Below are 24,977 nucleotides of genomic sequence, written 5' to 3'. Positions count from 1 at the left end.
TATCTGTGCTTATAATAGGGTTGTTAATAAGAATGAAAAGTAAGAACCACAACTGTATGCACAAACAGAGATAAATCTCACAAACACAGTGGTGAGTGAAAGAAACTCAACTCCAAAGCATACATATTCCATTTATATAAAATTTAAAAATAGGCAAAAGTAGACTATATTTTAGGGTAAGATTATAAAGAACAGTGAGGAAGTGATTATCATAAAATTCAGGATAGTGGTCACCTTTAATGAGGAGGGTAGGAGTTATGTCCATGAAGGATTGTGATCGGTGGTGAGGCTTCCAGAATGTTGCAAAATCTGACTGTTTTTATTGGTTGGTAGTTACATAAGTATTTGCTTTAATTATTCTAAAATTTGTGCTACTGTTCTGTGCACTTTTGTGTATGATTTTTATACTTAATAATAAAAGAGGTTAGTAAACAAGAATCAAAACTGTGCACGCATACTTCCTCTTATCTAAATCATTTAGCTGATAATCCTGGACAATAGCAACCACAAGAGTATAATGTTTTCCCATACTTCTTACTTGTCTAAATTATAATGAAAATAAGCAGAATTGGACAATAAGAAGAAGATGAACAGAAATTCAAACTCACTCTGGGCAGTAAGTGTCCTTTCAATCTGGTATGATAAATGTATATGAGTGACTCTCAAAGTGTGGTCTGAGGACCCCAGGGGTTCCCAGATACTCTTTCTGGGGTCTTCAAGATCATCCATTTTCCAACTGGATGTCTGCGTGAGACTGGATTTCCTTCAAAGACTTGAATCAGAGCGATGCATCACAAGAGATTGAATGCAGCGCAGATATGAGAACCCAGCTGCCTTCTATTAAACCAGGCATTCAAGAGATTTGCAAAACTTTAAGACTTTTTTGTTAATTTTTGTTAATTTTGGAAACTGTAGTTATTTTTCATCAAAGTATGTTTTTATGTTAAGATATAATGGGGTTTTGTTATTTTTAAAAGAATAAATATTTAAAGCATTCTCAGCTTTAATTTCTAACATGGTAAATACCAATGAATATAACCTGTATAAATACAAACTCTTTGAGGTCTCAGTAATTTTCAGAGTATCAGTGGGTCTTGAGACCCAAACCTTTGCAAACTGCTGACGTTGATAATATTTACAAGTACCTATTTGGGTGGTTAACTAAAGATGAGTATTATGGGTTTACAATAACATTCGTCTTTTTCTTTATTGGTTGTTGTATTCAAATCGCGGGATAAAAAATGTGACCGTTTTTCCTGACCTTGGGTAGCAACTGTGGTGTGAAATTATGTTTGGAGTAGTAAAGTCCATTGAAAAAGGCTGAGGTTGGGAGGTAATGAGGGCACAGGAGAGGAGGAAGAGCTTGGTTCCAAAACAATACTCTCCACACTCATCAGCAGTAATCTCACCAAGAGTCCTAATTTCACTGGAGAAATTTTACTCAGTGGCCTAGAGAGTTCCTGTGAAACTTAGGGACGATGATGGAGAAGTCCATACCCAGCCTGAGGGAAGCATCTGTCTTCCCAGTGCGGCCTCGCTCTCACCCTCACTCAGCACCCGAGGCTGATTCTGCCCAGGCTGGGGCTTCCCTGTATCCACAGCCAACAGCTGGTGACACACAGACCTCCACCTTCAGGCCTCCGACCTGGTGTGAAGAGGTTGAATATGCAGATAAGATCTTAAGTGCCACTGGTTTCAGCCTCTTCTCTCTTCCCTTTTCTCACACCCTGGATGTCTTGTCACAGGCCTTTGACTAGACTCATTCCACAGTTTTTGTCCTGGTCACTTCAGCATGCAGCTGGGACTAGGCCACTTGGCTCAGGGCCCTGCCTAGTTCTAGCGAACTCCCCCAGCACGTGCACAACCAGAGGATCCTACACTCTGCACCCCCCGTCACCCTCAGAATGCTCCCATCGAAAGGTTGATGGCCCAGGAACACGCAGGAGCTGCCCATCCCATGTCTCTCACTGTTTGTTGCCAGGACCCCGCTGCTGCTGGACATTCCAGATTGGCCCTCTCTGAACATGCCCCCATCTACATCAAGCCTGGATTTACTTTCCCCTTCAAATAGCAGGCCATTCTCTGAGCTGGACTTACTTCATTCTTACAATCACTCTCAGGAGTGAATTGAGCCAGGCCAGCCTAAGGTTGAGAAGAGAATTAAATGGGCAACACATTTCCAGCAGCTGCTGAGCAAGCATCAGCTGCCTTCCCTCTGCTAACACGTGGGCATGTCTTACTGTATGTGTTCTGTGTGAGTTTCCTGTCTCTGAAGCAGTTTCTGAATCTTCTTTAAAGTGAAACAGCGGAAAGCAAAACCCTCTACATAGTTCAAACTTACAAGGAACTTTAGCTTTCTTTCATCATCAGGGATTGTGTAATGAACCGGGGAATGCAAAAATAGCAACAAACTTGAGGCAACAAGTGAAGGAAACTAAATGCAAGCTGCCAAATTGGATTTGGAGATTGAGGTTGGGATTCCCCTCTGGCCTGGCGTCTTGGCTGAGTTGAGTGCACAGAGCAGAGGATTCCTCCGACTGCCTGCAAGATGCCTGTGTCATTGTGGTGGAAACTTTTAGCTCCTAAACTCAAGGGATAAGCAAGAAACCAGTGGAGGAAGGGGCGTCCTTGTAGACAGCTGGCGTGTGAGTCAAGTATGAATGCTTCTGTCTGGAACTCTGGGATATTTGTTGCAACGCACTTGACTCAGTCATCCCAGTGAATGGCTATTTCTCCTCTCCCTTGTCCAGTGGTTGACCTGGCACTAAAATGCCTCCTGAACAGCTCTCTTGGAACTGCCTCATCTTCCTGACCACAGACCCAGAACATCAGGAACTAATCTTCTAACCAGATTCAAATAGAAGAGCTAATAAGTAAGGAGCACTTAGTAACTGCCTGGTACCATTCTGAGCACCTTACATAAATTAAAGCAATTAATCCTCACCACAGTTTTATGAAGTGGTTTTATGATGATCTCAGTTTAACAGCTAAGGAAACTGCACCCAGTTCTCCCTCCCTCTGGTACGAAATTTAACAATAGCATCCTGGTCTCCATGTTTCAGCAGGAACATTCAAGGCCTGGTATAACTTTCCCATCTCTCATTTCAAGATCCCTGGTAGGGAGGAAAACTTGGTCTTGTTCCTAGCCCTTATTTCTTTTTTATTTCTTATTTTTTAAAAATGTCCAATATTGTCAACGCTTTGATTTAGCTCTTGCTTCCAAATGGCCTGCACAGTGTCTCTGGCCCTTTTCTCATTGTCCAGTTCTTTAAGTGTCTTTCTATATCCATCTATCAGTCCTAAAGTACCCATTCTTTGATAATGTCTCTCCATTTTACAATGCGGCTCCAGGCCTATGCGTTTGCCTTGCAAATACAGTGCTTCCATTAGAACACTTATCATTCTGTTGTGTAAGTGATAGCTAATTTTTGGCTCCTCCAGCAGATTAGACTTTTAAGTCTGAATTTCGTATGCCCAGTCATTAGCACAGCGTCCAGCCCATGGTAGGAATTTAAGTATTGTTGATTGAATAAATGCTATGCTAGGAATATGTGGTTTGATGAGCTTCTGACTATCAAATTGCAAGGGGTTGTCTCAGCACTGTTTGCTGAGGGTTCATTTCATAAGTTCTCCTGAGAAGAATTCGAGCACCTGATATATCCCTGAGCACATTGGTAGGCAATGTAAACAAAGGGAGACAAATAAAAATCAAAATAGAATACAGATTGGGATTGACATATATACACTAATACGTATAAAATAGATAACTAATAAGAACCTGCTGTATAAAAAATAAATAAAATAAAATTCAAGAAAGAAATAGAATACAATTTGTTTTGATAAAACTTAGATACTGTTTTAGACAAGTTTAGCTCCAATGCATGAGGATCTTCTTAGGCTCTTTTCAGCATGGTGTGCTGTCGAAAAGAAATAGAAATTCATTATCAAAAGTCTTTAAAGAGCAACATAGGTCCTCACTGAAGTGTCTTGAAGAGAGAGCAAAGTGGAAAATGTCATAAAACTATTCAGTAAAACATGTTTAGTTCCTATTTTAATAGGACATGGAAAAGATGGAAAGTTAATCAATTCACTTTACAAGGCTATTATAACCTGGTTAACAAAATCAGAGGAGAAAATCATAGGACATTCATTATGGTCACCACTATATCCTGAGGGCAACATACAACCTGGCTTAGACGAAGTTTATATTTACTTCTAACTAGAGTATCATAATGACGCTAACTAGTGTATCATATCATTTACATAATGATGTAAATGAATTGCATCTTTAATGCAAATCTTTAATCAGGTTGCACATTCAGGTTCGGTGTTTCTTTTTTAAGAATAAACAAATATAAAAAGTTTTCTGTGGTTAAAATTTATTTAATGCACAAAGCAAAAAATAAATAGACTAGGGCTTCCCTGGTGGCACAGTTGTTGAGAATCTGCCTGCCAATGCAGGGGACACGGGTTCGAGCCCTGGTCTGGGAAGATCCCACATGCCGCGGAGCAACTAGGCCCGTGAGCCACAACTACTGAGCCTGCGCATCTGGAGCCTGTGCTCTGCAACAAGAGTGGCCGCGACAGTGAGAGGCCCACGCACCGCGATGAAGAGTAGTAGCCCCCGCTCGCCGTAACTAGAGAAAGCCCTCGCACAGAAACGAAGACCCGACACACCCAAAAATAAATAAATAAATAAATTTATTTATTTTTTTAAAAAATAAAATAAAATAATTAATTAATTACAAAGAACGTGTTTTTTCTCTTAACCACAATTTAAAGGTGCACATAATATTATACAAACAAAAAATAAGTTAAAACTTTATAAATAGTTAAATAAATAAATTTTTAAATAGATAAATCATCTGTAAGGAACTAGTGCCTGCAGAGTTGAACATGATGTTGCTTAATAGTCCTGAAAACATTTGACAAATTAATTCAATTCAGGGCATGATGAGAGCAGAAATGAGTCTTTGACATGGCAGCACAGGTGGAAGTGTGGTCTCGTTAGTGAGAATCATTTCCGTGTTGAAGCAGGTGTGTGTCATTCCTTCCTCCTGAGTCTTTCTTGCAAGTTTGTTGATGAAGAGAAGGATCTCATGAGTTCTGCTCTGACAATCTCCCAGGCACAAGGGCTGTATTGCTTCTCTTGCAGATAGACAGTGATTCTGTGGAAGTATTTCCTCACAGCCAGGATGGAGTCCTCCTTCAGCAGAGGAGTCCCTTCCAGCCCCGCCTCCTGCATCACACAGGCTTGCAGGTCAGTGAGCTGCTGATAAAGTGCAGTGCAGAACCTGTCCAGGAGGGTCTCATCCCAAGCGGCAGCCGAGCCCTCTGTGCTGAAGAGCTGGAAGGTCTGCTGGATCATCTCATGGAGGACAGCGATGGCTTGAGCCTTCTGGAACTGGTTGCCTCCAAACGCCTCCTGGGGGAATCCAAAGTCATTTCTGTCCTTCAGGCAGGAGAAGGGGGAGATTCTCCTCATTTGTTGCAGGAGCATCAGGGCCCTCGTGTTAGCCAGGCTGTGGGTCTGAGGCAGGTCGCAGCCCAGAGAGCAGTTGGAGTTGCAGCTGAGCAGCACCAGGGCCAGGAGTAAGGACACAGTTGGGGCCATCGGGGACCTTGCAGATGCTGCCGGCCTGGCTGAGGTGGGTGATTCTGTGAACCCTGCTCTCTAGGTTCTCTGAAGACCTTCCTTCAGGCCTGGGTCTTAAATGGGAATGAATCGGTTTCCATTTTCTGAATGTTCCCTCTTACTTTCTACTTCTGTTTTTGCTTTTCATTTTGCACTCTCCAGATAGGTTAGGGCAGCGTTTCTCAGCCACTGTTTTTCATCCTTGCCTCCCCTTCTCCTGCCCCCAGAGGCTTTTTAGATATTTTCTTTCCTTATGGCCCCCCTATGAAATTTTGATACACAGATATACTGGGTACATCGATATGTACTCCATGCATATCTCTACTTTATAAATAGAAAAAGAAAGTGAAAAGATTATTCTTTTTATTCGATGCAGGGGTGAGTATGACAAAAAGATTTAGGCTAAAAATTAACTGTAAAAGCTACTGCAAGTAATTTAACATTTTGGTTAAGTGTGCAGAATGACTTTTAATGTAATACATTTACTTAATAAATAGGAATGTATCAAATTACATATTCAATAAAAATTTATACAAATACTTCATAAGAATACCAATGTACAGATATATTTAAAAATCTATCAAAACTGCTACAACCATTGAAAATTTAAATGATCTTCTTAACATTTATTTGTAGGTAATTATTAGTTTTGATTCATATCATAAAATGATTTCTAACTTCCCTAGCTGCTAGATATTCATCTAGATATTGTCAACAACTTTTTCTCTTTAGGACTAGACGTAATTATTGATCTCCTAGGTAACTTTTTTAGAATTAAATACTAAAATACAACCTATTTGTGCTTAATTCCCAATGCCCTCATCACACTGAGGCTCAAACATAAGCAAAATCCACAAGACAGACAAGGACAGCTTATAAGTAAACAAAGGCCACCTCTCACACTATGACTTTGAGTTCAAGCATATGATGGAGAGAAAGTCCTCTAATGAAACATCAAGCCACCATAGCTTGTAGCACTGATCCTGCATATTGTGTATCTTCCATGCACTCAATGTCAATGCCTCTCGTCTCATACACAAGAAAACCCAAAGAGAAAAATGAATACAAAGGAATGAGATTTTGCTGGATAGGGTTGAGCTTTGGAGTGCCACCACCATTGTAGTAGCTAAGATTTATTCGCACCCCTAAGAACTAATGTTTGTACCCGTGGGAGCGATCTGCTCCCAGATGATTTAGGAATCATCATCGATTTGAATCTTTCTCTGTATTTTTGCATTGAATTTCAGATTCCCCAAAGGACTGTCCGAGGTTCCAATCCAAGCCTATTCTTTTCAAACAAAAGAAAACCATCTTTGTAATTAATTGAGAACTGGATAAATATTGATTGGTATCATGGAAAGAATTAACTTTCAACTCTGATCATGACTTCTTTTATTTTGCAGTGGATGTTCTGTGGCCTCAGCCCTCTCCAATTCCGATCTTTCAATAAATAATAGGTATGTGACCATCTTTGGCAAATCAGCTCTGTAACAACTGGACTCTGTCGTATTCTCTGTAGTATCCTCGGCACCAGGCCCAGTGTAATCACGCAACAGGTACTTTTAACTAAAGCAGACTCTCAGATGTTCTCCTCCCACTGGAAGGCAGTTACGAATGACCAAGCTATTTTCCTTTATCACGGTCGTATTTGCTGGGATTATAATAGACAGTGGCTAGTATTCCCACTCTACTCCTACTGGTATCAGTCATGCCTACTGAGTTTGTTGCTAGAACCACTAGGATTCTCTTTCCTTTAAGGTGCATATGGCTCTGGGGATTGAAGTTGTAAGAGCAGCACAATTTTCAGCCTTTGCCCGGCACTCTATTAAACTCAGGAGGATGGCCTTGTCGCTAATTTGTCCTCTACTAGGTCATGACAGAAAATAACCAGCTTGTTATCACATACAGAGCCACGTATCTGAAGTAAAACTCTCCCTGATTCACACAGGTCACAGCAACCAGAAAATTAACCACGTTACTCTTCGGTGGATCATTATGGATGTGTCAATGACTATCTATATACTGAGATTCTTTGGAGACTCTTCACAAACGTTGATGAATGATCATTTTCATGCTGTGTCTTCATTCCCTTCCAAGGGACAATGGGGTCCATTTCGGTTTGATTTCCAAATTTTGACACATAATAATTCAAGCATTACTGCAGGTTGAAAATGAAGAGTTTGGATTCTGAGTCCTCAGTCTGCTCTTTTGGCCTGATAAATGGCTCATTCTTCTTTATTTACATGAATATATTCTCTCTTCTGGATGCCAAGACATGTAGCCTTCAATGCCCTTTCTGGTCTGAATGTTTCTGTCCCCACAAAATTCGTATTTGGAAGTCCTAATCTCTAAAGTAATGGTATCAGGTGGCAGGCCCTTTAGGACTTGATTAGGGTGTGAAGATGGAGGCCTCACAAATGGAATTAGTGCCCTTATCAAAGAGGTCAGGATTAATGCCTCCCTCTCCTGCTGTATGATGACACAAGGAGAACTCTGCAGTGTGAGACCTGAAGCAAGCTCTCACCAGAACTGGACCACGTGGACACCCAGATCTTGGATTTCCAGACTCTAGAACTCTATCCCTCCCCTACCCTTCCCCCCTGGTAACCATAAGTTTCTTCTGTTAGTCTGTGGGTCCATTTCTGTTTTGTAAATAAGTTTATTGGTATCATTATTTTTAGATTCCACATATAAATGATATTTTTCTTTCTCTGTGGGTTTGATTGTTTTTTAATGAAGTGTGTGCAAGCAAGAACATTAGTTGTCCCCCTCCACACCACCCAGAACTTCATTAGAACAACTAGTGTAAAGATGAAAAGTGGTCTTATGCACTGAACTTGTCTCCTCATCCATCAATCATCCAATAATTTCCCAACTTCTTTGCAGTGAGATTTCCACGAGGATAAATCCAGGCCATGTAATGTGAGCAGAAGTGCTCTTGCCCTGTATATCCTGGCCCTTGAAAACCTCCCATGTGATGCACCAGACTTTTTCCCTTTACCACTGAGTGGAATAGACTCAAATACTGCAGAAAAATTTGGAGTCACCTGTTGATGATGGAAAAATCCACAAAACAGGGGCTACCCATGTCCCCGAATCACTCTTTGGAGAGCAACTTAGAACATCCATCTGATGAGGTATGCCTGCCTTGTGTTCTTATACCAGGGAAAGATAAGATTCTATTATGATCAAATTCCTGACAGCATTCTGTTTACCTGTGACAGCAGTCAGCATTAAGTTAACTGACAAATGTCTCTAACACCACACTATCCAAAAAACCTTTCTATACTTCATATGTTGAAAATAGCAAATACCCCTCCCAAAACTTAAAGTGATCTTTTAAATTACGTTATAAAATTATTTATACTAGAAAAGAGATTGTGTTCTGTCAAAACCTTTATTAAAATCATGATTTTCACTTCAGACATTTTTCAGCCTGTGAGGAAAAGCAAGTGGAGATTGCTTTGGACTTGAACACTAATGTGATTGAATGAGAAGTGTCACGAGTATAAAAAATATTCTGTATTAGTTGACATTTCTTTGAGGATTCTTACATAAGGGAAAGGCACCTTTCAATTTCCACTCTGACAACCTCCCAGGCACAGGGGCTGTATTCCTTTGCCTTCAGGTAGGCATGGATTCCATGGAAATAGTCCCGGGCAGCAAGTCCCAAATCTCGACAATCCAGATTGTCTTGTTTCATCTGCTCTAGTCGGTGCAGCCTCAGATGAAGGCTAGAGAGAAGTTTATGGAGGACGGTGTTGTTCCAGGCAGCATGGCTGTCCTCCGTGGTGAAGAGGTTGAAGATCTGCTGGAGCATCAGGTGGTGGTGACAGGTGCCTTGAGTCATCTGGATTGGGGTGATATTCTCTCTTTTCCAAGGAAATTTGAAGTCGGTTCTGTCCTTTAGGCACCACTGTGAGGGGATCCTTTGCATCTGTTGCAAATGTTGGAAGACGTCCTTGTTTTCCTGGCTATGGCTTCTAGGCAAGTTCCAGCCAAGAGAGCAAGCGGGGATGGAGCAGAGCATCAGTCCTGCCACTAGCAAATAGATCTGGGCCATTGAGAATGAGTGATTCACTAGATGGCCGCCAGGGGGCGCGCGGGCACCGCCAAACAATTAGGGGGAAGCTTCCTTCCCTGGAACTGTGGACAGCGTCCTTCCCAAGGCGGCCGATAGAGGGCGCAGGGTTTGTTTGGGAAACGCCCACTACTGAGTTTGCGGTCTGCAGCTGTCTCCTGAAGCTTGCGAGACAGAGCAAAACAGTCAACTGAGGCTGCTTTAATAGTCAACATAGTGCGCAAAAGACCTTCGTTTTCGCGGTGCTGAGTGTTGAAGAGGAAGCGTTGTCGCGGCCTGGCCAGAGACATTTTTGTCTGGCTGGGAGCCAGAACCTTGCATTTTCGGGGCTTCCCCTGAGTTTTGCGCTTTATTTTCTCACAGAAACTTGAGCGAGGCAATTTTTGGGAAAGAAGCCATTTTCTGAGTGGTCTGAGGTGGGAAATCAGAGCGATTCCCAGCCTCAGAGAATGGGGAGCCGATTTTTCAGATTCGGGCTCGTTTCTGGCGCGAGACAGCGAAGGTTCAGAGAAGGGGGAACGCGGCGGCGACGATGGGACGACAGGACGGTGTTGGGGACGCCCTGGGCGGTGAGTCGGAGCGCGGCCACCACCGGGGCCGAGGACGCGGCAGGTGAGCGCCCCTGTAGATGCTCTGGGACTTCATGGTGTCTTTCAAGGATACAGCATTAAAGTGAGGGAGAAAGTATTGAATATCTGAAAAGTAGGAATATGAAAAAACTCACAGCATTTTATTTTTTACATTTTAAAATTAATTTTATAATTAACTTAATTCATATCATTTGAAGTAAATATTTTAAATGTTTCATATTTTTATAAATTTATGTTAAAATATTTTCAATATTAAGCATAGAATATTAAAATATATTTTCATATTAAAATATAGCATTTTCTTAAACTTTATTTAAACTATATTGTCTTTATACTAAAGTAGTTAATATAATTAATTTTTTGTTTATTTATTTTAGGCTGCGTTTATTTATTTTAGACTGGGTTCAGTCTTCGTTGCGGTGCGCAGGCTTCTCATTGTGGTGGCTTCTCTTGTTGAGGAGCACAGGCTCTAGGTGCGCAGGCTTCAGTAGCTGTGGCTCACGGGTTCCAGAGCACAGGCTCAGTAGTAGCAGCACATGGACTTAGTTGCTCCATGGCATGTGGGATCTTCCTAGACCAGCGCTCAAACCCGTGTCCCCTGAGTTGGCAGGTGGATTCTTAAACACTGCGCCACCAGGGAAGTCCCAAGTATTTAATACAGTTTTACTTTTCTATCTTTAATGGAAGCCAACTCATTAATATTTTCAAGATTACTTTTTCACTTGTTTTTAATTGAGGGAATTACCGTGTTTGACAATTTCTAATGACCCCGTGATAGTCTTAACTGATTTTTAACTCATGTTCCTGAAATGTCTCTCCCAGGACCTCACCTTGACTATAAGGTTAGAAAGAAGAGTTGGTGTGTACAAGCAATTGAGGACATTTAGCAGGTCAGACTTTTTCATTTTTCTTTAGTAAGAATTTTATACACTGAGTGGAATTTGCCCAGATTTCCTTTACATCATGAAGGCTTACTTTGTAAGACTGTCAGGGCCATGCAAATGGAGGTCAACGTCATTTCTTTACTTAAAATTTTTATATTTTGTTCCTCGTGCATATTTTGGTATTAATTTTTATTTTAAAATATTGCATTAAAACATCCTTTATCTTGATGACTTAGATTTGGTGCCTTCTTACCATTCGTGCTTAAGAGACGTACTAGCTTAACGTCGCCCTAATGCTAATCCAGGAAATAGCTTTTGAATTAGAGTATTGTGCTGTTCCATGGCTGAAAATCTAGGAATGCTTTACTTCTCATCATCTCTCCCCCATATATATATTTCTAACCATTTTCCTGGTCTCTACAACATTATTTGAATGTCTTTTTTTTAAGGAAGAAAAAACCCTTTTGACTGCCTTCATCTGATTTTCTCAACTCACACCCCCTTGGCTATGGTAACCACAAATCTGACCTTTTTCTCTGAGGTTATGTGTTTGTTTTTAAAGTACAATTTAATCTGTGTCTTAAAAATTAACACCAGAGGTGGTCTGAAACAAAATAAGGTGAGGAAAAGGACTATTTCTCTCATTTGTACTAGACACAGAGCTGCCTTTTTTTTTTTTTTTTTTTTTTTTTGTGGGGAGGAGGTCAAAACACTTTCTTAGATGCTGCAAAGAGCTTCAGATGCCTTAGGATTTCTCTCCTTAATGTACCGGGCACTGCTCTAAGGGTGGAGACTAGGTCTCTACTCCTTCGCAGGCCTACAGGCAATCCCTCTCCTAGAGTTTGCATTTGGGGGCCTCAACCTGCAGACCCCTGAGTGTTAAGGAACCTGCAGTCAGAGCTTCTCTTGGCTGGGCTGAGGGTGGACTATACAGGTTACCATTTGTTATATTAATACAAAAGGCTGCTATCATTCACTCTGTTCAAATTCTCAGCCTGTACTTTGCAAACTTTATTTTATTTGATCTAGGCAATGTCCTGTGTGACCACAACTAAAGTTGTCTCCATTTTTTAAAAGAGGAAATGAAAATCTGATGTCATTTAAATTCAGGAGCCCCAGATTTTTGTCAGAGTGGAGCCTTCTGCTGCTCCCAGGCCCTCCTGTTCATCAGCTCTGGGCACTGGCCCTCAGCTGCACTGAGCACGTGGTGCTTCCTTCATCCTAATCCTGCCTCTAGTGTCTGTCCTCCCTGCTCCCTGGAGGGCAGTCACCATCCCTGCCTTACTTTCCTGGAATCCACATTGCCAAGCGCATTGTCACATATATATGCAGTCAGAACATATCTGGTGACAGAATGAAGAGAACTGCATGAATTCACCCTTGCTGTTCATTTTTATGTCACCATTATGTGTAAGCTGTCAGAAAATGTGAGCTATGGTCCTGTAAAGAAATGTGGAAGAATTTAAATCTAATGTATGTGTCCCTTTAGAGAAAAATGCGGAGAGGTGAGGCTAATTGTATTTTGGTGCAATTTAAGAAGTGTCAAAATAGAGTACAAGGTCAAACCTTTAAGTATTCTTATTAGAATTGAAAAAGAGATATAATGAGACTCAGGTTTTATTTCAACCTTGGGTCTCATTTAGATGAATACATCCTGTTGGATTGATACTCTTTCATGTTCCAGGAGTGTGTTTAATTTCCAGTGTAAGAAAAGAATTGAAGTTGTGACATTCTATGTTGCCCATAAATGGAAGACAAATTGCAAAAACATGGAAACAACACTAGGATAAGTAGAGAAATGACAATCCTGGCCTATTTAAGAATCTCATTTACAGGCAGGTACTCAGAGCAGCTGGATACAGGCTCCCACAGCCAGACACTTGCATCACAGGCTCACCGGGGCCTGCCACCCTCCTGACTGAGGACACCCAGGGTGATGTTCTCCAGCCCTGTCTGCACCCTTAGCTGTGACCTGGCCCAGAACCACAGCCTGACAAAGCAGGAGACCCTCACAGTCCTGCCCCTAACAAGGAGAATCTTCTTTGTTTTCCTGCCTGAAGGACAAGAAGGTTGTCAGGTTCCATCAGCACCAGCTGGCTGACAGCCAGTTCCAAAACGCTCAGGCCGCCTCATTCTCCATGAGACGATACAGCACTTCTCCATCGTCTTCAGCACAAACAGCTGAAATTCCTCAGTGGGCTTGATCAACAGTGGGAAGATCTGGAGACTAGTCTGGTGCAGGAGATGGGGAGGAAAAGACCCTCCTGGTCAATGAGGACTCCAGCCTGACTTTGAAGAACTCCTTCCAAAGGACCAGGCTCGATCTGAAAAGAAAGTCCACAGCTGCTGTGCCCAGGAAAATATGAGAGTGGAAGTTAAGGCGTGAAAATCAGAGTGTGCTTTCCCTGTATGTTCAACCTCAGAGAACCCAGGAGTGGGAAAAGGAGACCTGGACCCAATCTTCTACAATGGAGTCTTCTCTGCTTAGAGGTGGCCTCGAGCGTGTCAATATTCACTCAGTTCAATGACTTTTCTTCTGATTTAGTTGTAAATGCATCGAGTCATCTCAGCACGTTGTTTTTCAACAGTAAGTGAAAACAATACTTTTGAATGGAGAGAAAATTTATCTTTAATTTGTAATAATTAGAAGTTATTTCTCTATGATGATTGTTATATTTACCAAATTTATTCTTCATATTATGATATGGTCAGGTTTGTGTCTTGTTTTCCTTTGCTTTGGTGGTGCAAAAGGTATATTTTAAGTGTTAGGTTTAACTCATACTCTTAAAGAAAATCAGAGTGTCCTTAAACCTTTAATCTGCCTTAAAATCCAAAAGGAAGATAGTTTTATTCATTTCATTGGTTCTTCAAATATTTTGAAGTATCTCTGCTTTCAGGATTTTACTTGTGTTTTTTAATATATTGGTAGATAAAACAAAGATATTACTTTCTTAGTGGAGCACTGTGTCAGAGGAGACAGGCCTTAAAGAGTAAAAAATTAGCTTGAAACCCTTTCTAGGTTATGAAGGCGATGCACAAGGCATTATGACAGGTTATAGCAGCTGGAGCTATTCTCTTTTACATGTTCTTTCTCGGAGAAAGCATGTCTAATGGTTGCTGATTCAGTTTCAGCAGTTGCATGATCAATAAATTGTGAAACAATGAAAATAGTAGACACATTGCCCACTGTCACAGAGCTTGCAGTCTGATGGGGATATGGGTAACTAGGTGTTCAATGAAAGCAATGTTAATGCTGTGACAGGGAAAGGACAGGTTCTTGGGAGTATGTGGGCTTGCATGGATCAGGGAAAGCTTCTGCAAGAGCAGTTGGTAAGCTGGCATCCCAGGGGTCTGCGGGAGTTTGCCAGGTAATTGCATGATGGTCAAGTTTGGCCATGTATGGAGATCATCTAGGGTAGCAGGTAAATATGAGGGTTTGGAGCTAATGACATTTGTTTGGAGATGTGACCCTGGGGAAAGACATGCATATGGAAGTCAACAGTCATAGAGATGACGTTTGGAACTATTTGGGAGGTTGAGACTATATGTGCCGAGAGGATGAAGTGTGGGACTAGCACAGATGTTTGAGGAGCACCAATTCCCTAAGATGAGAGGGAGCAGTCAACAAAGGAAGGAGAGGAGGAGGAGCAGAAAAGCAGAGGATGGTGGTGACACAGAGACCAGATGAGGGTCCGACTTTAAAATGGCGGGTATAATAACAAGTATCTGATGCTTCGGACATGTCAGCCAAGGCTGCTTCACATTGATCTCTAACTTCAGTAAGATGTAGCTTATTGGCAATATCTTATGACCTAGTAAGTATCTTAAGAAATTAATCTCAATTTTCAAGATATTTTTTTCCTCTCATTTGTTTTAAGCAAGGGTCTTAGAAGACCCTTAAGGCTTCATAGATTAAGCATTCAGCTTTATATATATAATCAGGGTTTTTCATTGGAGAGTTTTATTCACTTCTTCAAAATGTCATTTTATATGGATAAGTTGCATAAAAATTTGTAATCTGTTTGCATCAAAATGCTTTTAATTTCAGTATGATGTAAATTTAAACTTAATATATTACTTTCTACTTAAAATTGATAAATATCTTCTGTGCCAATGCACTGATTGCATTTTGTTTTGATGCCCACTAGAGATCCATAGGTATTTGTAATCTAGTGTTTGGTACATCTGTGAGAATATTTCATTTGCTAGTAGAATTTAAAAATTTGTGTGTATGCTTTGCACAGTACTTAAAAAGATGATCCTATTTTAATTCACAGAGGTAGAATTTTTGCATAACAAAATTATGAGCTCAGTAAGGCACAAATATGTCATTATACCAATATCTTTTGGGGGCTTCCCTGGGGGTCCAGTGGTTAAGACTTCACCTTCCAATGCAGGGGGTGTGGGTTCGATCCCTTGTTGGGGAGCTAAGATCCTGCATGCCTCAGGGCCAAAAAACCAAAACATAAGGAAAACAGAAGCAATATTGTAACAAATTCAATAAAGACTTTAAAAATGGTCCACATCAAAAAAACCTTTAAAAAAATGTATCTTTTGAGTGGACATGAAATAATGGCTTTTACTCCTTTGTGCATACCTGTCACAATAACAACTATCATTGCTATGTTTAATATATCCCTGGTGCTTCAAATAATCTGCTCACTTAAGATAACTTTATGACTTGTTATATTCTCATTATACAGAGCATATAACATGCGATGGTATGTTGAATGGAATATAGTAGTCTCATTATCCCTATTCTAAAGCTGAGAAAACTGTACTATAGGAAAAAGAAAAGAATTGCCCTAAATCATGCACGAAGCTGAAGGAAGACTAAGGCGATGCCGAGCTAACAAATTTACTGGTCACCTGAGAAGACAAGAGTAACCCACAAGAGAAGATGCAGCAAGACTGTCATTTTCAAACAGTTTTACTGGCACAACTATGTTAAGCTTATTACATTTATCACTTTTATTAACAACTCTGAGGACCAGTGATGTCCCTAACAGTGTGCAGGATACTGGGTGGGAATAAGAAGTGTAACTGGAAAGTGAGCTGAGTGCTACAGTACATGATGTAGATGGAGATCTCGTTCCTAAGCCTGATAAGACTATGCTGTTCCACTCCCAGGTTTGCTAACACCCTATACTGCTCTGCCTCCCCCCACCCCCTTTTTTAAGTGTTTATTATTTTTAATTTTTTAAATTTTTTTGCTGTACGTGGGCCTCTCACTGCTGTGTCCTCTCCCGTTGCGGGCACAGGCTCCGGATGCGCGGGCCCAGCGGCCATGGCCACAGGCCCAGCCACTCCGCGGCATGTGGGATCTTCCCGGACCGGGGCACGAACCCTCGTCCCTTGCATCGGCAGGCGGACTCTCAACTGCTGCGCCACCAGGGAAGCCCTCTGCCTCCCCTTTGGCCTCCTCTTGTCCCTGCTTGCTCAACCACAAACATGGCCAGGAGTTCTGCATCCCTGCTGCTCCAGAGCCTGTCCCATGAGAAAGGAAAGGCGAAAAGTCCTCAGCTGTACACTTTCATTAAGGCTAAATTGAGAACTGGGGAGCTGAGTTCCTTTGCCCAGCCTTCCTGAGGATGCAAGAAGGCCTTGGAGTTAGATGAAAGTTATTCTCCATCAAAATATTTGGGGTCCTCTGGTTTGTTCCATTTCCTTCTGAACTTGAGACCTCAGGGATGCCAAATTCCAGTGCTGTTTGGGGGAATATGTGAAGTTTCTTGTCTCTGTTCCTAGAGGCTGATTGGGACATTTGGGAATCTATGTGCCTGTGTAACCCCAAACGTTCCAACCCACGGCTGTTTACAGATCAGTATCATGATGGAGAAGGGGAAGGACTGGGAAGTCCAGTTCCTGAGACTCGTTCTTTAATGGATTTTCTCAATTTTTAAAGCCCCTCAGCATTTGTCAAGTTCCTATGCTTTTGTATTTGCTTTGTGAAGGGCTGTATTCATCATGACACAAATGAAGGCAGCTGAGATGGTAGAGGGTGTGCAAGGCCAGAGTCAGACTCCCTCCCTAACCTTCCTCTGCCTCAAACACACAAGCTCTCAATCAGAACGGGAGAACCTCTTCTTTTCTCTAAACCCAGTTCCCGGACTACTGCATCCTTCCCCCAAATGCAGCAGAGACAAAAGAAAACAGTCTTTTTTAGAAGAAACAATTTACTTGTGAAGAATGAACTTTGCTGTTTTGGAGAGAGACCATTTTGTTTTCAGAAGAGGCCTCACCCCAAGGCTTCCTTCCATATTCTGTTCCCAGTGAGACTCCCCGTGTCCCCTGCCTCAGCAGGCAGACTCCCAACCACTGCACCACCAGGGAAGCCCCCTGAGGGTTGCTTTTGAAGAGGACTAAATCCAATTACATAGGTAGGCGCTCAGCTCAGTGCCTGGATGGTAGCTGCTAATGACAGGAACAATCAAAAATTCAGATTCCCACAGGGTTCACTACAAAGACAGAAACCCAGCCATGCTGGCCAGGTTCCAAAGAGCTCCTAGGGAAACTTTATTTCCTCAGGGTAAGGCCTGGAATAAGTGAGTGCCCGCTCTCTCCCACCCGAATTTCCCTTTCTCCCATGCTCCCTGGTTTTTCACTTGGCCTAAAACAACTTAATCTGCTGCACCTGTCTTGGATTTGACTTTAGAGAGTATGTAGCTTCAGAGATGCAGAGCAGCAGAAAACACAGATAGGATAGTCCTGGAATTCTGTATGAACAGGGAAGGGGGAACCAGGAGCAGGCTCGCTTTTCTGAAAAAAACATGGGGAGAAAACCTAGCCAGACAGCAGGGCTATCAGGCAGAGTTCTTTCTCCCTCTGGTGTCTGTACCCTGGAAGTCGACAGAGACCCCAGCTCTCCTAAGACACCCATACATCTTGGCTGTACCATGAAGAGTAAAATAAAGGGACTGCTACTTAACAGTGTCACAGAAGTGCCTGGGACTTCTCACTCTTAGGCTTGGCCGGAGGAGGGGGATGGGCACGTAAATATTTTAAAATCCCGTGGGGCATGGGGAGGGAAGCAGAGCATCCCACAGATAATAGGGATGAGTTTAGGACAAACACAAGAGCCGAAATATTCCCCTGGTTACCCTGACAGCCAGTCAAATTCTAACTTTAGGCCCAAAGAGCCTGGGGCACAGTGTAGAAGCAGTAGGCACCCCTGCTTCTAGTTCCACCGTCACTTACCTGGCTCTCCCATTTTAATTCTGTAGAGGCTCAGGCCACATTTCTTCTCCTAAAATCCCATCCCCTTATCATCTTTTACCTTGTATATTCCACACGGCTTCCTTGTATTTCAAATTCCTTGAAGGCAGGGCCCAGAACTTCTACTATTCTGCAGGCTCATCTTACAAAGAACGTCTCCTAAGTGCTCCGCGATTTTTTTTTTTTCTTTTTTTTTTGCGGTACGCGGGACTCCCACCACCGTGGCCTCTCCCGTTGCGGAGCACAGGCTCCGGACGCGCAGGCCCAGCGGCCATGGCTCACGGGCCCAGCCGCTCCGCGGCATGCGGGACCCTCCCGGACCGGGGCACGAACCCATGTCCCCTGCATCGGCAGGCGGACTCCCAACCACCGCGCCACCAGGGAAGCCCTGCTCTGCAATTTTTAATATGATGGTTACATAAATCAAATTGAAATGAAAACTGCCATGTTGACTTTGTTTCATAAAAAGTTTATTTCCCATGGTAAAAGTTTAAATAAATAAATAATGTATAAATTAATTTTTTAAAAGCTTAAAGTCTTTAACTGTCCTTTCAAATCCAGTGCATTGCCTGTCCGTTACTTAAAGAACCTCCGCTGGTTGAGGAGCCTGACATCATTGGCAGCATTGTCCGTTCCCAGAGCCACAGGGGGGAGATCTTCAATTACGGAGGTAGTCTGTAAGGTGGTTAAGGAAGGAAAAGTTCCTGAGGATTTCCACTTGCACTACTGTCCAGGCACAGTTGCTGTACTCCTTGGACTTCAGGTACTGCACGATCTGCAAGTAATATTTCTTCAGGTGAAGAATGGTCATGTTTACCCCGGTGAAGTTTTCCTTCTCCATTATTTCCCCCAGGATTGTCTCCAGACGATCCATCTGCCCAGAGACTTCCGCAAGGAGGTTCTTCTCACTGATGGTCTCGGTCCAGCCGGTGTTAGAGAAATTTCTTCTGAGAATACAAAAGATCTGCTGGAGCATCTCATAGATGATCAATAGGGCGTCTTCCTTCCGGAACTCCTGTGGTTGCTTAATCTCATCAGGGACCTTGAAGTCCATCCTCTCCTCGAGGCAATGTTGAGGCATTCCAGGTAACTGCAGCAGCTGCAGCAGGAGTTTCTGACATGCCAAACTGCTGCTCCTTTGTTGGAATCGAAGCAATCTGTAGCTCGTGGAAAGAGCTGTGGTGGAGAAACACAACAGGAGAGCAATTTGGAGGATGCACCTGTGGGTCATGATGAAAACAGGAACAGCGTTATCTGGTCTACTACTAGATGCTGAAGCCAAGTCTTCAAGAGTTTGCAGTGTGAATGTCCTTTCTCCATGAGTGTGGACTACTTATATAGGGTGGCCCTCCACTCCTTCTGTTGGGGAGGAATTTCCCACTTTCAGTTCTCCCTTTCAGTTTTCCTATGTCATTTAACTTATTAGTTGTCTCTAAAATTCTTTTTCTTTAAGCTCCTTGTTATTTTCTTTTATATATATTAGGGGGGGGAAATATACAAACAGTGAGGATTTCTAATGTTTTGTAAAGTTTCAGTGAATTGCTACATGCTAAAGAAAAAAATAAGCCAAATCATTTTGAACTTGACTATTACAGGGTTCTTTCACTTGGAAAGGATTTTTTCTTTTTCTTTTTGCATATTTTGAGATTTGGGAGGTGGTCTTTGTTTGTAAGAGAGTTTTCTTTTTCCTAAGAACTAGGTTTCAGTCCCAATACACTATTACAAATCAATAAATACATGCAGTTTATTATTTTTAAAAAGACACCTATTTTTCTTCTCACTAAAATAGAATAATGTCAAACTAAGTTGATCTGAATTTTTTTGTAGGGCCTTAACCATAAGCAGCGAGACATCACGTAACTTTTTCATCCTTAATTTATTGCTTTATCTGGCAATCTCAGCTCTCCAGAATATAACTGAGAACTAGAAATTAAGTAATATCTCTAAGCAGGCAAAATGAATGTTACATGGGTCATGCATAAAAGTCCATGGTTCCTCTTTAGGGGGCCTTTGTGACCATTATTGAGGGCCAATGTATTTTTTGTACATACTTCTAACAATCTAAGTGTGTGATTTTCCATTTGCATGCAAATATATACCTCATATTAAAAGGAGGTCCAGAAGGAAAATGGAGGAAAACAATTAAGTAATCAGGGGATTTTACTATTGAGACAAGTGGTTCTAGCTCAATATTTCTGAGACCATTTTTGAATTTGAGTTTAGTAACTGATTTTGATGAGAGAGGACTCAGTAAAAATAATCAAATTATGATTTTTTTGTCCTGCTTCTATAGACAGGAAGATGTAGAGTACATTTTTAAAGATTTCAAGACAAAAATAAGTTCTAATAATTATGATATTTAAAGTAATAACATTCAGCTTTCAGGAAACCTTGCATTATCTTTCAACCTGAATTTACTAAATCCACACTGTGGGCAGCTGTAGCATGAGCTGCTGCAGATTGTAATTCTCACTCTCATGGATCATACAGTGAAGCAGGGGACAAGAACATTTATCAAAGAAATACACAAAACTAAAAATGCAATGGTAACAAGTGTTACAGAAGAGGGGTAAGTGATATTGTGGGTACCTATGATATAAGGACATAATGTAGTAGAAGAAATCAGAGAAGACTGCCCTGAGGTAATGACACTGGAGCTAAAATCAGAAGGAAGATCAGATGGGACTGCATGTGCAAAGGCCCTGTGGTGGGAGGATGCATGGTAAGGTAAAGGACTAGACTGAAGACCACTGTGATTTTCAAGTCAGAGAGTGGTCAGAGAATGTTTGTACCTGGATTTTTCCCCATGATAATAAGATAGCTAGGAGAACAAAAAAATAAGCTCAAAATGGATTAAAGACCGAAACGTACGGCCAGACACTATAAAACTCTTAGAGGAAAACACAGGGAGAACACTCTATGACATAAATCACAGCAAGATCTCTTTTTGACCCACCTCCTAGAGAAATGGAAATAAAAACAAAAATAAAGAAATGGGACCTAATGAAACTTCAAAGCTTTTGCACAGCAAAGGAAACCATAAACAAGACCAAAAGACAACCCTCAGAATGGGAGAAAATATTTACAAATGAAGCAACTGACAAAGGATTAATCTACAAAATTTACAAGCAGCTCATGCAGCTCAATATCAAAAAAACAAAAAACCCAATCCAAAAATGGGCAGAAGACCTAAATAGACATTTCTCCAGAGAAGATATACAGATTGCCAACAAACACATGAAAGAATATTCAACATCACTAATCATTAGAGAAATGCAAATCAAAACCACAATGAGGTATCATCTCACACCAGTCAGAATGGCCATCATCAAAAAATCTACAAACAATAAATACTGGAGAGGGTGTGGAGAAAAGGGAACCCTCTTGCACTGTTGGTGGGAATGTAAATTGATACAGCCACTATGGAGAACAGTATGGAGGTTCCTTAAAACACTAAAAATAGAACTACCATACCACCCAGCAATCCCACTACTGGGCATATACCCTGAGCACACTATAATTCAAAAAGAGTCATGTACCACAATGTTCATGGCAGCACTGTTTACAATAGCCAGGACAGGGAATCAACCTAAGTGTCCATCGACAGATGAACAGATAAAGAAGATGTGGCACATAGATACAATGGAATATTAGCCATAAAAAGAAACAAAATTGAGTTATTTGTAGTGAGGTGGTTGGACCTAGAGTCCGTCATACAGAGTGAAGTAAGTCAGAAAGAGAAAAACAAATACCGTATGCTAACACATATATACATATATATGGAATCTAAAAAAAAAAATGTTTCTGAAGAATCTAGGGGCAGGACAGGAATAAAGACACAGACGTAGAGAATGGACTTGAGGACACGGGGAGGGGGAAGGGTAAGCTGGGATGAAGTTAGAGAGTGGCCTGGACATATATACACTACCAAATGTTAAATAGATTGCTAGTGGGAAGCAGCTGCATAGCACAGGGAGATCAGGTCAGTGCTTTGTGACCACCTAGAGGAGTGGGAGAGGGAGGGTGGGAGGGAGACGCAAGAGGGAGGAGATATGGGGATATATGTGTATGTAGAGCTGATTCACTTTGTTATACAGCAGAAACTAACACACCATTGTAAAGCAATTATACTCCAATAAAGATGTTTTAAAAAAAAAGATAGCTGGGAGATAAGATTATTAGGCATTTTCAAAATTTTGTGCACTTTTTTGTTTGAAAGAATTTAATTAAGGTTACTTAATTTTTAGCCTTTCTTTTGTTTTATTCACGTCTAAATTTTTTCTATAATGATCATATGTTACTTGTGCCATTAGAAAACAAAAAGCACCTAGTTATATTGAAAAGCAGGACACAAAATTGTACATACTATGCAACTATGTAGAAGTATGTAGAGAAAAAATAATAAAAGGAAATATGCCAATATTTTAATAGTGATTATGTTTGATTTGTGAAACTAAAGGATGATTTTTTTTGCATGTTTTTTCAATTTTCCACAGTGAATGTATTCTTTCATTATTGATTAATCTACAGTAAAGAAACAATAAACCCAGCATTTCTGGTTACTCTGCATCTTATGTGGGTTTCATTCTCTCTGGCCTTTTGATCTTTTCATGCCAGCTCTGAACAGAATGTCAGCCATCTCATGAGTTCTGCACAATGGATTTTGGAAAAAGCAAAATCATCTCTTAGCTGTTCCACTTTTTTTTTTTTTTTTTTTTTTAGCTGTGTTGGGTCTTCATTGCTGTGAGCAGGCTTTCTTTATTTCCAGTGAGCGGGGGCTACTCTTCATTGCGGTGTGCAGGCTTCTCATTATCGTGGCTTCTCTTGTTGTGGAGCACGGGCTCTAGGCATGCAGGCTTCAGTAGTTGTGGCACGTGGGCTCAGTGGTTGTGGCGCACGGGCTTAGTTGCTCCGCGGCATGTGGGATATTCCCGGGCCAGGGCTCGAACCCGTGTCCCCTGCATTGGCAGGCGGATTCTTAAACCCTGTACCACCAGGGAAGCCCCTCAGCTGTTCCACTTTAAAATGCTCAGTTATGTCAGTCGTTGAATAATTCCTCAAGGTTTCTTCTTTTTTAAAAGGATACTTGGATTAGCCTGGAATCATCCATGGCTCACACACAAAGGCCAATGCAAGGAGTCACAGAGGTCAGTCAACCTAGAAGTGGTCCATTGCACTCAGGGAAGGGAGGTCGTCTGAGGAGTCTGGTCACTGGGGCCTGCCCCTCCAGGAAAATTCGTGTAGAGCTGACCTCCCCAGGTGTGACAGAGGGTCTGCTCATCCTGCCCACATCCAACGGCTTCTGATCCTCCCTGCTAAGAGAGTTCATACTCTAATGGAATAAAAATAATAGCAGTGGCATTAGTAGCAGTAGTATTAGTTACCATATACTGAACGCTTACTATGTGCCATTCTCTGAATAATCCTCATAGTAAATCTTTGAGATGAGTTATTGTCATCCCCATTTTAAAAGGGCAAGACTGAGGCTCAGAGAGGCTAAGTAACGTGCCCAAGATACACACAGCTAATAAGGTGGGCTGACTACACTCAAAGCTGTGCTCTTTCCTTATGCCACAGTTAGAATATGAAGTAGACCACGGACAGTGCCTTCATATAGATACATGGTACAAACCGTGGTGGCAATGCTAACTCTCAAAGGAAAAAGGAATTATAGCTGATGGGGAGGATAAGGAGGCAAGCAGTACAACTTAAGAAATGGTGGCCATGGTGCAGGCAATATGGTGGAGGTCGCTCTAGATCAGTGCTGCCCAGAAGAAATATAATGCAAGCCATACATGCAATTTATTTATTTATTTATTTATTTATTTATTTATTTATTTATTTATTTATTTATGGCTGCATTGGGTCTTTGTTGCTGCGTGTGGGTTTTCTCTAGTTGTGGCAAGTGGGGTTACTCTTCATTGTGTTGCGCTGGCTTCTCATTGTGGTGGCTTCACTTGTTGTGGAGCATGGGCTCGGGGCACGCAGGCTTCAGTAGTTGTGGCATGTGGGCTCAGTAGTTGTGGCACGTGGGCTCTAGAGCTCAGGCTCCGTAGTTGTGGTGCATGGGCTTAGTTGCTCCGCGGCATGTGGGATCTTCCCGGACCAGGGCTCAAACCCGTGTCTCCTACATTGGCAGGCGGATTCTTAACCACTGTGCCACCAGGGAAGCCCCCATACGTGCAATTTAAAATTTTCTAGTAGCCACATCAAAAGAGTAAAAAGAAACAAGTGAAGTTAATTTTGACTGTATATTTTATTTATCACCATACATCCAAATATTTTCATTTCAACATGTACCAATATAAAATTATTAATGAGATAGTTACATTCTTCTTTTTCACACTGCCTTCAAAATACTTTTACAGTCATAGTACAGCTCAGTTGGGACTAGTCAAGTGCTCAGTTGGCCACATGTGGTTGATGGCTACCATGGTGGACAGCACAGCTGAAGACAGAGGGAGCAGCACGCACAGAGCCAGGAGAATGGACAAGTTTGCAGGGAACACATAGAAGGAGCTTCAAATTGTGGACAAGCTCTGTGCTAAGAGTCAAGGGGAGTGAGGGTGGAA

General features: G+C 41.7%; 3 protein-coding genes across 3 annotated transcripts; all 3 read right to left on the bottom strand.

Annotated features, from left to right (window-relative positions):
* Nucleotides 1–5,044: 5,044 nt before the first annotated feature.
* On the bottom strand, nucleotides 5,045–5,614 carry LOC307054225 (interferon alpha-1-like; the record flags this gene model as incomplete). Its single annotated transcript, XM_079705827.1, has 1 exon — nucleotides 5,045–5,614. One exon carries the CDS (start codon nucleotides 5,612–5,614, stop codon nucleotides 5,045–5,047), a length of 570 nt encoding a protein of 189 aa, XP_079561953.1.
* A 3,571-nt stretch (nucleotides 5,615–9,185) lies between these two features.
* Nucleotides 9,186–9,698, bottom strand: LOC307055080 (interferon alpha-13-like; the record flags this gene model as incomplete). The annotated part of the gene is made up of 1 exon (XM_079707024.1): nucleotides 9,186–9,698. The coding sequence occupies one exon, from the start codon at nucleotides 9,696–9,698 to the stop codon at nucleotides 9,186–9,188; it is 513 nt and encodes a 170-aa protein (XP_079563150.1).
* Nucleotides 9,699–19,063: 9,365 nt separating this feature from the next.
* On the bottom strand, nucleotides 19,064–19,636 carry LOC307054520 (interferon beta-2-like; the record flags this gene model as incomplete). The annotated part of the gene is made up of 1 exon (XM_079706257.1): nucleotides 19,064–19,636. One exon carries the CDS (start codon nucleotides 19,634–19,636, stop codon nucleotides 19,064–19,066), a length of 573 nt encoding a protein of 190 aa, XP_079562383.1.
* Nucleotides 19,637–24,977: the final 5,341 nt, after the last annotated feature.

Source organism: Hyperoodon ampullatus (assembly GCF_949752795.1).
Source record: "Hyperoodon ampullatus genome assembly, chromosome: 6".
Taxonomy (NCBI): Eukaryota; Metazoa; Chordata; class Mammalia; order Artiodactyla; family Ziphiidae; genus Hyperoodon; species Hyperoodon ampullatus.
Note: the sequence above shows the minus strand (reverse complement) of the source record. Positions and strands in the feature narration are given on the sequence as shown.